This window comes from Microchirus variegatus, assembly GCF_963457635.1.
Source record: "Microchirus variegatus genome assembly, chromosome: 6".
In the NCBI taxonomy this organism is placed as follows: domain Eukaryota; kingdom Metazoa; phylum Chordata; class Actinopteri; order Pleuronectiformes; family Soleidae; genus Microchirus; species Microchirus variegatus.
In genome coordinates this window covers 15,621,551-15,636,294 of record NC_139807.1, presented here as the reverse complement: position 1 = coordinate 15,636,294, position 14,744 = coordinate 15,621,551, and the positions used below count along the sequence as shown (strand labels likewise).

Here is a 14,744-nt window from a genome sequence, read left to right as displayed (position 1 = left end):
TGAGAAAAGTGGTCGAGAGAGATGGTGTTAATCCAGGATCTACAGAGAGTTGGTGACTTTGAAGATCATAGCCTAGGATTACACAAGTGACCCATTGTGTCTTTAGTGGAAGTAGCTGTGAGACTCTTGTGTTTTCACTCGAAAACGTCCAATGTCTGTTGCTTGTAATTGTAAGATGGATGACATTTGAACCCACACAAGGACAAGCTGGGCAATGCTGCTTAGTTTAGAGGACTAAGTGTACATTTGGAAATTATAAAGATAAAATAAAAAAGGCAAAGCCAAGCCTGTATCCTGTGTGGAAAACAAAAGGTAATAAAAAGCATATTTCCCGTCATTGACACTATTGTTAGTTAATCTATGTGAAAAAGTAGAATTTTTTTTAACAGTACATTAGTTACTTAACATTAGTCTTATTTTTAATGTGTTCACAATCTGTTGCTTTGTTTAATTTCATTAAAGTGAGCAATGTTAATTTCCTGTTTCCAGCCTTTGTACTGAGCCTGTATCTTCATATTCACGCATAGTCATTGCAGTGGTGTCAATCTCTATACAACCTATACAAATATATATATAAAAGAAAATTAATATATTTTTTCCTTAAGGAGCCACAGTGTAGAGCAGGAGTGCCTCAGTGACCTGCAGTGTAGCATGTGTTGGTAGGATGTGCTTCAGCAGGCATCTCTTGCAGGCAGCGCAAGAGCTCTGTTCATGTCGTCTCAGCGGAGCTCCAGTTCTGAATCATGTGACCCATAAACTGTGCTTGGGCTTTTCAACGTAACCTGTGAATCGAGCAGAGCATGAGATGAAAAGCTGGAACAAATCAGACCTAATATCAACTTAGTTATGCTTGAGTTCAGTGACATTACTTGTCCAAACACCAAGTAATAACCATCCTCTTGGACAACAATTCTGTTTTCCTTTTGTGAAATTGCATTTCCTTGCTGTGCAGCAACAGTCCAATAGATCACAGTTATATTTCCTTTGGGAAAAGGCGCGATACACTTATTCAAAACAATGGCAGAAGCCAAGGCGTTGAATTTAGTTTTACCTCTTATGTCTGGATGTTTGTTAGTGCAAGCGGTTATCTGCAGGAATGTTGGAGCTGGCATGAGTAGGAAACAAACATAATACTTTAATTTTATTAACTTAGCAAACGCTGTTTATGGCCTCACTACCAGATTAGACTGCAACTAATGGGACACATTTTCAGTTCCTAGCTCCAACCCACCTCTGCAGCTGCCCTCTTCCCGTTTTTCTCTCATAAAGGACATCTTCAGAGAGCTTTGAGCTTTTTGGAAAGTACTTGGCTTTACAAAACATTACAAGAAAAATGCATCCTATCTGAATACTCAATAATGACATTAATCTCAGTAGTACAATGTCCAAGATGACTCCATCCTACATAATCAGTGACATACCTCCCCTGTTCTAGATGTCTTGGCCATTTTCCCATCGACTCCCTCAGAATGTGGTTGATGTAATTCTAGAATTCAATCCCCTCATGGAGTTTCCGAAAATCATTTTCTAAAACACTGGCTCTGTGCACCAGGAAAAGACAAAGTCAAAACAAAAACGCCACTATTGATAATAAAGAATTGTAAAGCATATCGAGCCTTGCAAGTCTGGATGTCTTCAAGTTACAGAAATGGGTGAGGTCACACGTCAGTTAAACCCGGAAACCTAAATGTTCAGTTTCAAAATTAAGTTTCTAAATGAGGAACTATCTTCCCTCTGTCTCTCAAGATGGAATTCATTTGGATTGTATGGTTACGGCCAAATAGCAATGCATTGTGAAACTTGCAATCACGGTGAAGGCCTCCCTGATAGAACAGCTTTGGTTCTTGTCAGTACTTGTGCCAATAGGAGAAAGAAGTTTTAACCTTTTAAATCAGTACCGCCAGCTGACTGAGTACAGACGACAGGAAAATGCATTTAGACAGAAAATGAAACACTTTAATCCATCAATCAACTCCATTTACAAAAGTATATCCCATTTTATATACAATATGTACAGAGATGTATAAACAATTATAATTATTCCACATGGATTCATTCATATTGTAACTAAACAATAGCACTGTAACAAAACATATCACTGATATTCTGCAGGGATGCTGTAGTGCAAATGTGCGCAAAATATATAGTGCTGTTGCTCTGTGACTACCTAATAACTCCCGTTTAAATGGGTTTTCTCAGCTTTGCACTGGTACCTTTATACTTTGAACATTTATATGGTCTTTTAATTATTCCTATAACCCAGCAGCCTTTGGCGCTTTAAACCCTCTGTCAAAACCACTCACATACAACCATTAATACAATTAAGTTAATTAAAAAAAGGCCAAGTATACAATCTGCAAATAAAACATTTCAAAAACTGGTGTTTTTTGTTTTGGGAGATACAAGATCCACATTCAACAGCACTTTGACATTTTATAAACTTTAAGTATCTGTCAGCGCAGTGTCAATCATTGTTATACAGAGAGATGCTGTCCATCTGTTTGGACACGATAGTAACTATAAATATAAACCTTTTGTCTGATGAGGACGCCTGGCTCATCCAGGCTGATCTCTTTGCACAGAATCAATCTGATGGGCAGCATAACAGTATATTGTTCCTTTTCACTCAGAGGCTTCCTCAACCTTATCAGCCTGGAGGATCGAAGTATCCCTTTAACAGGGGCAGCACTTGGGACAAGAAGTTGCTCCTTAAATATCTTATCGATTCATGAATCCCAGATCAGGCAGGATGAGAAAACCCGTGTGATTGTGAACTCATTCGAGCAACTTTTGTCATTTTCTGCAGAGGCCTGGTGGCTGTGTAGTTATTAGTTATGTCCAGCAGATGGAGCCTCTCCAAGTCTGACACTTCCCAGGAAGGTGGTGTGATTGGTCATACTGATGAGTGTGTCCTCATATACTATACGAATGGAGATCCTCTGGCCAGCGCGCAGCAGGCTCACCCCAGCCGTGTAGCAGGTGTTGAACTTGCGCTGACCCGTCTCGATGCTGCAGGTGCAGCGGAGGAACGGGTTGGAGTCCACCATCACCTCATAGCTGGCAATATCGGTGAAGTTGAGGTAGTACACCTAGTGAAGTGACAAAAAAAAATAATACAATAAATCACAAAGGACTGAGACACATGGACAAAATGAGTCAACAGAAACATTTGAGAGCTAATTTAAAGATGAAACAGCTAAAATATAAGAGTTGCCAACAATGGTTTGAGTTATAGAGCTTTACATTTAGCCACTGGGGGAGTGAAATATAAAAATGTCTCATAACTCAAAAAACAAGTACAGATAAGTAAAGCAGGCAGGTTTTTAAGCTTAACTGCAAAACATCTGCCAGTTCTTCTGACTCTGAGCTGTAAATTTTAAGAGTTACGTCAAGGACCGTACTCACTTCTACCTGACTATATATGAAGTAGACACCGTCCAACAGCACCTCAAGCTCTCCGGAGCGAGGGTGCATTTTAAAGACCCGGTGGTGGATGGACACCATCTTCCAGTTCCTAAGGATTCCTTCTGACAGATCTATAGAAAAAAAATACAAACAAACAAGAAGCAAACAGTCAGTATAGACAGCTCTCACCAAAGTTGGCCCACAACCAGAGCTTAGCATTTACAGAACGTGTAAACCTAATGATGTTTTGACTGCATAACCTGAATCTCCTGGCATGCTTGGATTATGCTTTTGAATTAAAACTGTAGTGCATAATGTTTAAATATTAGCAAATAGCTATTACATTTAAAACATTGTCAAATTGACTCACACAAACGCTCCCTCGTTCAGGTCTGATAGTTTTGCTCGACAGAGACTATTTTCGTAGGACATAGCATTCAAATAGAGTTACTTTGTTTCTGTTCAAAAAGACCAAACAGCGGCAAAATAATAACATCAACACACGGCAGCTTAAACGCAGATCTGACTTGTAAAATAAGATCAGAATTGTTTGCTAATCCTTTAATAGCTATAGGATTACATTAGTCTTACTGTAATCTTACATAATCTTTAAATACATATTGATAGTGACATTTAGCCCAATGAACCAAACAAGTCTTTGGTTCTGTAGGTGACTGCATTAATGTTCCATGAGGCCATCAAATAAAGAATAACAATATCTAACACATTGAATCTCCAGAGTAAGGATTTTTAAAATCAACCAATCAACAGCGTTGAGGCGTAGCAGGCAAGTGTTTTAGTTAAGCCGCAGATCCAAGACTCTGACAAATGGTGCCGACAGAGAATAAAAGCGTGTTTAATATTTTGTCTGAACCACAGAGGTGTAACCACAACAGTGCACACACACAAGACCCACCTTCTCTCACTTGGATGGTTGTTTCCTGCCCTTGCAAATGAACCACTGCAGGCTGAAAAACAAAGGTCTCGGGTGACTAAAGGTTGGGGTTAGGGTTGGAACACACAGTAGAACAGGAGAACAAATCTTTCAGAAATTGAATTCAAGTACCTGGAAGTCCTTTGCTTTTGTTTTATCGAGAACCCCTGCAACAATAAGAGCAAAAGAGAGACGTTGAAAATAGAGTCTGAGAAACAAAGGAGAGATGAAGATTAAAACAAAACAAACACTGACATAGCTTGAAGACAGAGCACTACGATCTCACACAATGTTAGACATACCGCATCTGAAACTCTCACTGTGCAGACAATGAGTTCATCGATTTTGACAACCTGAGCCGCCTTCTAGTGTGGGAATGTGTCTACGTGCAGGAAATTACTGTAATCTAAGAACAAATCTCTCAACTTGTGGGTGTTTTCAAGATCTCTGGCTGCGAGTCTTTACTATCTCAGCACGTTATTGTGTCATTTATATTTTACATTTTTATACCTGCTGGACCTTGAGCGCCTGGAGGTCCCTGTGGCCCTGGAGGTCCAGGGGGTCCTGCAGGCCCCACACCAATGCTTCCTGGAATACCGGGTATTCCAGGGATTCCCGGAGGGCCCGGGGGACCAGGGGGACCAGGGGGACCAGGAGGCCCCGGCCTTTTCTTTCCTGTAGAGAAAAACAAAAACCAAAATGGTTGGCAAACTAAAACAATGAGCAGGTTTACCTTTTAATCATTTTATGCAGCTCAAAATCACAAATACGCCTCCATGGGATTTACAATCTGTACAGCATCTGATGCAGATTGTAAATTTTGATATGAAATGGAGCAGGAGACAAGAATAATGTGAATTCTTTCATGGAAGACAGAGTCAGATATTGAAAGCCTGTCATTCACTCTTTGAATGTTGGATGATGTCAAGAAAAACATTTAGAAAGAAGATGGCAGGTAGCAGTGTTACAGAAATTTAAGCAGAACTTTAAATCACCTTTATTCCTCTCCCTCCTTTTTCCCTTTCCCGTTGATTCTGTAAAGAAAAAAACAACAACAGTGAGTGGGCTTGAAGTGGTCTGCTGAACAATTACATCTCACATAGCCAGCTTATTCTGTATAGGTATCCTTAAGTGGGCTAAAATAACAGATTCATGATGTTGAGCGCTGTACACTGGATTGGAGGTATGTCAGTCTGTGGTATCTTCTAGTGTAGTAATTTGTAAGTGTGGTTTCACCTCCTCTGTATGAACAAGTGCCTTAAGCATTCACAGGCAGTGGAACTGGAGAAGATCATTAGAGAGATACTTTATCCTGCCAAAATCCTTTTCTTTGAATTAAGCCCAGATGGAGAACGCAGATGAAAGTGTGTGTGTGTGTGTACGTGTGTGTGCATGGGTGTTGGTGGGGCATCTATTATATGTCAGCGCTTGAAAGATGAAATGCACTTGGTGTTGTGCTGCGTGTGTTCTCTGTGTGCAGCTGAAGAATCCTTTTCAAAATGCCGTCTCGCTGTTCTTGTGTTTACCATGTCATTACAACTACAAAGGCCATTTAACCTTAAAACCTCACAGTTTGAGTCCCCCTCAAACATATGGCCAGCGTTTCTCCTCTGGCTAAATGACTGGATGCATCCGCATAGATTTCTCTTAACGAGCAGCCCTATCTGGAATCTGGTGCCCGTTAGGAGTGCAGAACGCGCGCACACAAACACACACACACACACCGCACACACACACATCTAAGGCTGAGATTACAAAAGCCTTTGTCTGTGCGCTGAGAGCAGAAGAGAGACCTGGGAATGATTAGTGTTTAGAGGCTCGGGACTTTACTGATTTATGTAGAAAGTCTCAAAGGTGAGTTTTTTCTTCTAATTTAAACACAATTACTAAACTTCCCCCCCAAGTATTCAGTGTCACGCCACAGACATTGGAATGCCTTGTGATCATGCTGCACTTGTTGCACTCAGACATGAAACTTCAAAGGCTTTGCTTTTTATTTGCATAGCTCACATTCTCAACAACAACAAAAAAAAAAAAACTACAAAAGCAATTTCAAATATATTGCCCATGTAGTTTTCTGCTGAGCTATTGATAATCATAAACCACTTCAGTGGATTAAATGAAAGCCATGAAGATTTAGGATGATAACCCAAACATCGACCTGGTTTTCTTCATTTACTACATGTTCCCACAAGTGTTCATGTTTTATTTAGATTACATTTCTGACGGTTACGGCACCACTGATAACACATCAGGACTTCCGAAGAACTTAACCTGCTAAGATACTAAAGATATTTTGGGGACCTGACATTATTTTGACGTGAGGGAAATTAACACAGGCTTGGCTGTCTGTTTCAAATCGGAGAAACCCTCCCAAAACTCCTTGGCTATCCAAGTAATAATCAATCCCATTCCATTTAATCTGTTGCTCTATAAACTCAACAACATAATGTGGTGGAGCTGCTTTGTAAAATAAGAACAGAGCAGTAAAAAATCAATTTGACGGAAAAGTGAGAACCCATTAACAAACTGTTTTCAAAATTTAACAGCCTGAAGCACAACATCGGCCTGTTATTTACATTGTCCTGAATCCACTTAAAGCAAGAGTTGTAAAAACTGTGATCCAAAAGATTGACCAGGTCATGACAAGAAAACAGACTGATACAGATCGCGCACCAGACAGTAAATCTGCTGCAGGCATTTAATGCACTTTACAGCCTAAAATATATAGATGGGGAGGCAATAAAGCTAAAGTATAGGCAAATGTCACTGCATGAAATGATAAACATGAGGGTGAATCCAAAACAAAAAACCTCATACCTGTCTCTGGCTGCTTGCCGGGACTCCTTTTCGATCGCTGAGTTATGCCCCTGTTATCCTCAGTGGCACGGAAGTCACTATTTCTGTGCAGTATCCTCTCCTGGTGAAACAAAACCCCAGATATAAATGAGCATGGAAAATAGCCGTAGCAGGAAATTCAAGAGTGATTATTCATTTTGAACACAGAGACTCTCCTCGGTATATTAATACCAGCCGAGACCACCTTACACTAGGTCCACGAGGCAAACAAAAGTGATACAAGTTCCTGAGACCATGTTTACAAGTGGCCTCTCTATTCTTGAGGTATATATTGTTTGCACAGACACAACTTGAGGCATTTGAAAGGATTTGAGACATCGTCAAGCGGCGCATTCATTCGTGGCCAAGTCATTGTCTGCCCCATCGGGGCTGTAACTCATCCTGTAACCCAAGTCACTTTTGTCTGCGTTTCTGCTGTTTGAGACAGTCACCTGGCCACTGCTGCTCTAAAATTCACCTTTTTATACAAAGGGAGGGCTTGAATTGTGGTTAATTTGAGAGCAAAACCCATTCACGGGGCACCTGGTTCCAACCCTATTCAGAGGTAGCATGAATGTGCTAAAACAACAGAGTCAAAGAAAAGGATCTGATGGAGCTGGTCTGAGTTCAACGCTGAAGGCAGGAAAAGTGAAGGAAAAGCAACAGAGTTGTGGGGTGTTCCCATGGGCCAACGAGTGGTGGGACAAACTGCATGCCTGTGTTCTTATGCGACTGGTTCTCGTTGACCTACATTCACATGAACTCTGTAGGACGTACTGACCTGACTGTAGCACTCTCAAGGAAGGATTTAAGACCTTTTAAGATGCAGATTATTCAAAGTTGCTTTCTACTAGAACAGTCACTTTGAGATCACGTCTTTGGAAGATCCCCAGAGGTGGATGGACAAAGCGAGCCGGCCCTGGAAAACACAACGCGACCACCCAAAACCGTCCTTTCGTCGAGCCTCGTAATATACAAGATTGCTTTTGGTCACACTTTGGGTTGTCAGCATAAATAATGGTAAGAGTATGAGATATGAAGGCTCTTAATGGATGAGGACACGACAAGACAGCTTGTATTGTCCTGGACATCTGCTTGGAGTTTGTAGAACTGACATTTCCAAAGCAGTGACACGTGCAGCACCTTAACATGGATCAAAAGATAATAATAAATAACGGGGTTGTAAGAGCCATTTATCGTTCAGTTTTTACAGCTTTGAGTGAATTTGACACGCTTACTGACAGACACTTTGACCTCTCTTTCTCCTTGGGGGTTTATCCCAGTTGGGGATTCAAGATGACATATTCCATGTTTCCATCTGTGACGCTCGAGTAAACATAGTTGTTAAACTGCGCCGCCAGCGAGAATCTCCTTCCCGTGAAAGCAGCGTGAACTCCCACTGCCTCTTTGTGCGGTTTAGAAGCAGAGCCACTGAAAGACTATGAGAAGACAGACAAGAAAAGTTATGTTTCGGGTTTCTTGTATACCTTGTCTCAGATGTGGGAACTCCCTCCTGCAGTGAAGGATGGGCTGTTTCATGTCAAACACCCACCACTAGCTGTGTTGGGCAAGCTCATAGTAGTTAAAATGTACATCCCTGACCAGCTGCCAGCCATGTCTGACCTTAAAGGCAAGGGAATTCCAGCCCGATAGAGGAGTATGTGTTGGAACGCTTTATCGACACACAGACCTCCAGATGTTCCAGCCACAAGGAGCGACTTTGGCTGTTCATTTGGTGCGCAGGTGTCTCCACATCTCCTCTCCAGCTGTTGGCATACAGGGGGCTTTTACCTCTCAAAGCATTCTGGGTGTGTGTTCAGGCATATGGCATTACACTTTCGTCTGTTCTGACAGCCAAACATGATTCAACAGCCAATTTCTGGGCCGAGATTAAGCTCCAGCAGAACGACAGAAAACAAACAAGCCGTCTGCAAGGCTACTACCAAACCGGTGCGGCTGGTGTTCAGATGACGGCAACGAAGATATAAATAAAAAGTGCTCCATTATACAGCTATGAGAAATGGTTTTTGTGCCATTGTTTGTTTCATTTTGCTCCATTAAAACATTTACAACATCCATGCCCTTCAAAGGCACGCAGAGTTACAGTAAATCAGGATGACCACGTGTTGGTATGTATGCCAAGTGCCAACTATTGAGTAAACCATTCTTTTCAGGACAAGGGGAAAATGCTATTAATTAGAGGGCTCTCAAATCTTCAAAGTCGGTGTGTGTGTGTGTGTGTGTGAGTGTGTGGGGGGGTGCTGTTATGCTCAGAGGACCTGATTCCCCGTTGCTCTGTAAAGGATATGACTAAAATTCAGTTACCTCAGGGATGTGTTATTTTCTGATCAGAAGATTTCTTATTGCTCCATTAACACTGTAAAAATAACTCTGGATTGCACTTCTGCACTTGAACTCCTTGACATTTATAACATTTCTAGCTGACTATGGTAATAAAATGTTTTGGCTTATGTATTTTTTTTTTCTTCTTTGAAACCATCAAGCTGTCAAGTTCTTCAAACTCCTTCTATATTTTCTCCACAAATACAGACATTTGTGGTTACAGCAGTAACGCCTTTAATTCCCCCTGCTCGTCCAAGATTCAGTCACTAAACTGCGGTGGAGAATGTGAGGTTACAAAAGTTGAATAGGCAACACTGAGGTCTGGTGGCTGAGGGTGCCAGATTAATACTGGGTGCCCATCATTAGTAATCCCTATACTGCTGTACAGGCATTACTAATTTAAAAGGCATGCATACCTTTTTTTTTTGGTGAACTGGAGGCTCACAATACTGCAGTGATTCACCCTCCTGGATGCAACAATGGCAGTGCATTTTCCTCTTAAATATCACCACAAGGAGTGTCTGAGCCTTGGCCAATTTCTAAAACTGCTCTTTGGAAGGCCACATATTTTAAAACATTGCTGGGGCTAATTTAATAAACGGGATCCATAGATTACCATCTAAAAAGCTGTGGAACTCAACCTAAGGGAAATGTTGCCTGTCAACAGCCAGACGCATTTCAGGCTCTTGCAACACTTGCTGGCAAAGTGATGCCGAGCTGAATGCCACGAATGCCTTGAGAATTTATTATTTTGGTAGAAGAGTTTCTGACTCTGGACTTAATCTGTACTGGGCGTCTACTTCTGTCTGTCAAGACTATTCTTATACAGAGAAGTTTGTGGCCTCATATCTCAGATCTCTCTCTACCTCCTCTCTGCCTAGTGCTTTTATGGCACTGGTGTCCGCACTGATTAATCCCCGACATGTAGGCCTGCTCCATCAGTACACATGATACTGCTTGTTTTAACTAATCATGCACTGGTCACAATTAAAGTAGATGTGGGTGACAGCCCACCCCACCACTCCAGAGCATGTATGCTGCTGAGGACTTTGTGTCCCATCAAACTGACTTTTTTAATAGCCGCTAAGTAGACTCCAGATGTTTCAGCATCTGTTCTTTGTGGGACTTTGAAGGCATACATCAGAGGGGGGAAATTATTTCATATAATGGTTATAAGAAAAATTCTAGACTTGAGTATGAGACGCTAACCAAGCTAACACAAATCGGTGGATTGAATTTTATTATGTTTTACTTGCTGTGGTCGACCGACTGTGAGTGACACTTAGTCATGCCCTGCATCGCACTCGTGCCTCGCACTTAAGAGCAACACACACACACACACACACACATGTGGCGGGGGGATATTTTACTGTTGGGAACTGTGCAGAATCTGCTGGACAGCTGGGATTTACTGCCTTGCTCAAGGGCATACCCAACTGTTGAAGGGACGAGTGTTTGTTCACTTCCCAGATCCAGATCATAAATGACCAGATTATCTTCTCTCATTAAGAAGCAACTACAGGGATCAGAAAACGTGTGAGAAGTTAAGTGGTGCGCAACGTTTTAAGTGCTTGACAGAAACGAGTGAATTTGCCCAACAAAAAGATGTTACGATTTTTACTATTTATTCTGATGTTTTTATTATGTATTTGCCTTTAACAGTTTGACTGCTGGCAAAATATCTGAAGGTCTATAAAGCTTTCAAGTGCCAGTTACCATAACAGAAGAAGAACAGAAATACGTCTGGTCTTACATCTGTGGAAACAGATAAAATCAAGTTTTATAGACATTCTGTCAGATACGGTTACGCTCAAATAGTGTTATATTGTGACAAATTTGATTTGAAAGGATTTTCTGTTTTGTCTTATTTCATTTATTGGGCTCACAACACTCTTTAAACTCAGTTAGAAGTTGCCACACTTCTGTTCACAGGGATATTTTGATTGATTAAATAATTATGTTATTATAGCTCATACAGCATGGATTTATTCTCTGGAGACTTTTAGCCACAGTGATTTTCTTCAGATTCGGCATGTGTCCACTGCAACATGCCAGGCCTACGCTGAAAGACTGTAAAATAAGTAGCCAGAGGTGGCTGAAGTACAAGACTAAAAATTTAAAATGAATTTGTTTTCGCAATAAAAACAGAACTTCTTAGAATAAACAACTTGAATCCCGAATCCCAAAAGGCCTTTCGACGAATAAAGAAACTTCATCCACCATAATAACGTGATCTCAGCTGATCAAAAGTTACATTTCCCTTCTGTTTTGACTCACAAAGCTGTTAATCAATACAGTTGAGAACTATCTGACAAGCACTAAATGTGGTGTGCAAGGCCATTGTTTCAAAGCTCGACCACAAAGTGGATCGAGTCCATTTGAACACAAGTAACACACTAATATTATGACAAGACTTATACGCTATCATCATGTCAGATGCGTCTGGTTTGCATATTGCTCGCGATACCTCGCTGATTTCGCTGCTATTCTTTGTTTTTTTTCACGCTCTGTTACACTTGTCTGTAAGCCTGCACATCACATCAAATATCACTCACGCTGCTGATGTGCCTTTGATGAGGAGTTGTGTGAAAAATCCAATAAACAATTTTTAGCTCTACAAAAGGGACTCTTCAAAGGAAAATGCCTGAAAAGCTAACAAGTGCTGCCTCTGCGTCCAAATGCCACATGCTCCCGTTTCTCCAACTATGTAAACTGCGGGATGTGTAATCAGAGTTGTTTAATGCAGACATCTGGTAAGGACAGCATCACAGCACTGTTAAATATTTACAGCCAGGCTACAGTCTTTCACCTCATGAAGAGTCACCATCTGGGTTAAATACCAGGCTCATCTCACTCAGGTCTAACCAGGGAAACCACTACTCTCTAAAATAAGCTTCGCAAAGGACACACTCAGGGCCAAATGAAAAGGCTGAGCTTCCCACTTGTGAAAGGAAAATAAATGAAAGGAAAATGTTACAAACCCCAATACTGGTGAGGGATCTCGCAACTCTTTCCTACAGAGAAACAAATGCGTCCATCCCAAATAACTTGAATTCCTTTAAGTGACTAAAGATGGTGATGCTTCCCCACAAGTTCAAGTTCAGCCAATGCCCCAACACATGCTGCGGATCATCGTGTCCCTTACACAACCGGTGACACATGACACAGTGCGCAAAGCTGAGCGAGCTTCACTTCAGTAATACCTTTGTACTGATCAAATTAGGGAGTGTGCGGTGGTGATGTGTATGTGTGTGCGTGTGGGGATGGTTGCTGTTGCCAAAGCCACAGACAACACAGTGAAAATTCAATCAGCCTGCTGCTGCCAAAAAGGAAAACACATGTGAGACGAGGCTGGCTCTGCTCCAAGTACCAACTGCCCCATCTAAGTCCTGATGAATTTACATTAGCCCTTGGGCTTTGCACCTGCTAGTGATCCAGTTAATTTTCCGTCCACCTGCTCCAGCACTCTGACTGACCCGGCTCTGCGTGAATCCAGCTGGGCGGCCGAGCCTCTGAGCGCCCACCTCTGAAAACGAGGCGTTCTGGGTTAAATGAAGTTTGATTAAAGGAGCGGGGGTAGATAAATAAAGTCATTGTGCAGGTAAATGACCCCGTCATGGACATTTTGCATTACATTAACGCACACCACCTGAAACTACTACTATTTTTTCATACAGCATAAGTTTCTTCTCTTATTTCTAAGCTAAAATAATACATTTGACTTTCTTTACTCTTTGTTGCCGTGTTTGACCAAATCAAATTTCTGGTTATGTCACAACCTAGCCGTGAGCTGAAACAACACCCAATACAGGTCCGATATTGGCCAAAAAAAAAAAAACACTGGATCAGGTATCAAGGGGGGAAAAGGAAGGATGATCCAAGGACAAGGAAAGGCTGATTTGTCCCGTAAACCCAACATATGACATAAATGCTTCAAAAACACAGGTTATCTGCTGTAAAGAGAGATGTCGTCCGCCACTGTCATGTGACCAGTATGCGAGTTGCAAATGACAAGACACAGTCGGAGCATCATATTTAGTTTAAAAGGCTGGTTGTAAATATATCAGCACACATGTCTAGTTGTGTAAAAGAGGTAAAAAGACATCACTCTGCAGAATATCAGGTTGTGATATCGGTATAGTATCGTACACAAAAAAGGTGGCATGGAGCCATCCCTAATAAAATCTGCTAGGTATTAAAACACATTTTTATTCTGATGACTTCACTGTGGAATAAAACAGCAGTTTCTTATTGTATGAAGGTTACATTTGGACCTCCTCCACATCCACATCCCGGATGTGTTTACCTCAACCTTGGCCAGGTGACAAAGTTTATACCTTTGTGCATCCTTCTTCTTCTTCATCTTCTTCCCCCCCCCTTCAAGAGACTGTATCACGCACTCTTTTCACAGGAATAATACCTGGCCGGGCACAAACTTCGTGACAAGCTACTGTAAAATAAGTTGCCCAGAAACATGCCATGACAGAGCTCAGACACAGAACCTGACACCCGTGATACTGGAGGAGCAGCAGCGGCAGGACTCAACGCACATGAACACAAAGTGAGCTCGACTTGCCTCTGTGTGAGGAATGAAAACAATGTTGTTGCTAAAGAGGAACTTATTATTCATTTATTTTTAATAATTGAGGGATGTTTTTTTTTTTTACCTCATTACCCTCTCCTCCTCCTCTGTAGCCGGAGTCCGGTCGCGGGTGTCCCGGCGGGGAGAGCACCGGCGTCGGGTCATCAGCCGGGTCACTCCCCGCAAGTGTCAACATGGAGTCCCGCTTCTGGTGGATTATTTCCCTTTTGACCTCGGAGCGCAGATCCAGGTAACAGACGAGGGTGACAGCGTGAAGGGAGAGCGACAGCAGGAATAATCCCAGGAACACGACGCTGCCGCTCCGACTCCTGCACTTCTTGTTGCACGTGCACGGAGCCGCTCCGGGCATCACTTTGTGCGGGAAATCCTCTGCGGGTGAACCGTCGCATGCCATCGTTGTCGGGCCAGGCGCTCTTTTATCTCGGCATAATCGGCACGCTGCGTTTCCCGCGGCTATTCATTAACGTGGAGAGTCATGAGTGTGGCAGCGGCAGCGGCGGCAGCAGCAGCAGGTCAGCGGTCGCAAACTTCTTCCAGTATCTGTAGTAACAACCGGAGGTCCGCCCACCTCCTCTGTGATTGGCCCGTGACAAATAACGAGCCCAGGCGGCCCGGGCCAGA

At 42.2% G+C, this 14,744-nt stretch overlaps 1 protein-coding gene and 1 pseudogene across 2 annotated transcripts; both read right to left on the bottom strand.

The window, feature by feature from the left end:
* Positions 1-631: 631 nt before the first annotated feature.
* LOC310928275 lies at positions 632-1,609 on the bottom strand (annotated as a pseudogene). The gene is made up of 4 exons: positions 1,422-1,609; positions 1,232-1,310; positions 870-982; positions 632-782 (listed from the first exon to the last, which is right to left on the bottom strand). The product of its transcript is annotated as an uncharacterized misc_RNA (transcript).
* A 636-nt stretch (positions 1,610-2,245) lies between these two features.
* On the bottom strand, positions 2,246-14,517 carry eda (ectodysplasin A; the record flags this gene model as incomplete). The annotated part of the gene is made up of 8 exons (XM_083891761.1): positions 2,246-3,089; positions 3,406-3,536; positions 4,322-4,373; positions 4,472-4,506; positions 4,850-5,014; positions 5,335-5,373; positions 7,160-7,259; positions 14,188-14,517. 8 exons carry the CDS (start codon positions 14,515-14,517, stop codon positions 2,829-2,831), a joined length of 1,113 nt encoding a protein of 370 aa, XP_083747887.1. The 3' UTR covers positions 2,246-2,828.
* Positions 14,518-14,744: the final 227 nt, after the last annotated feature.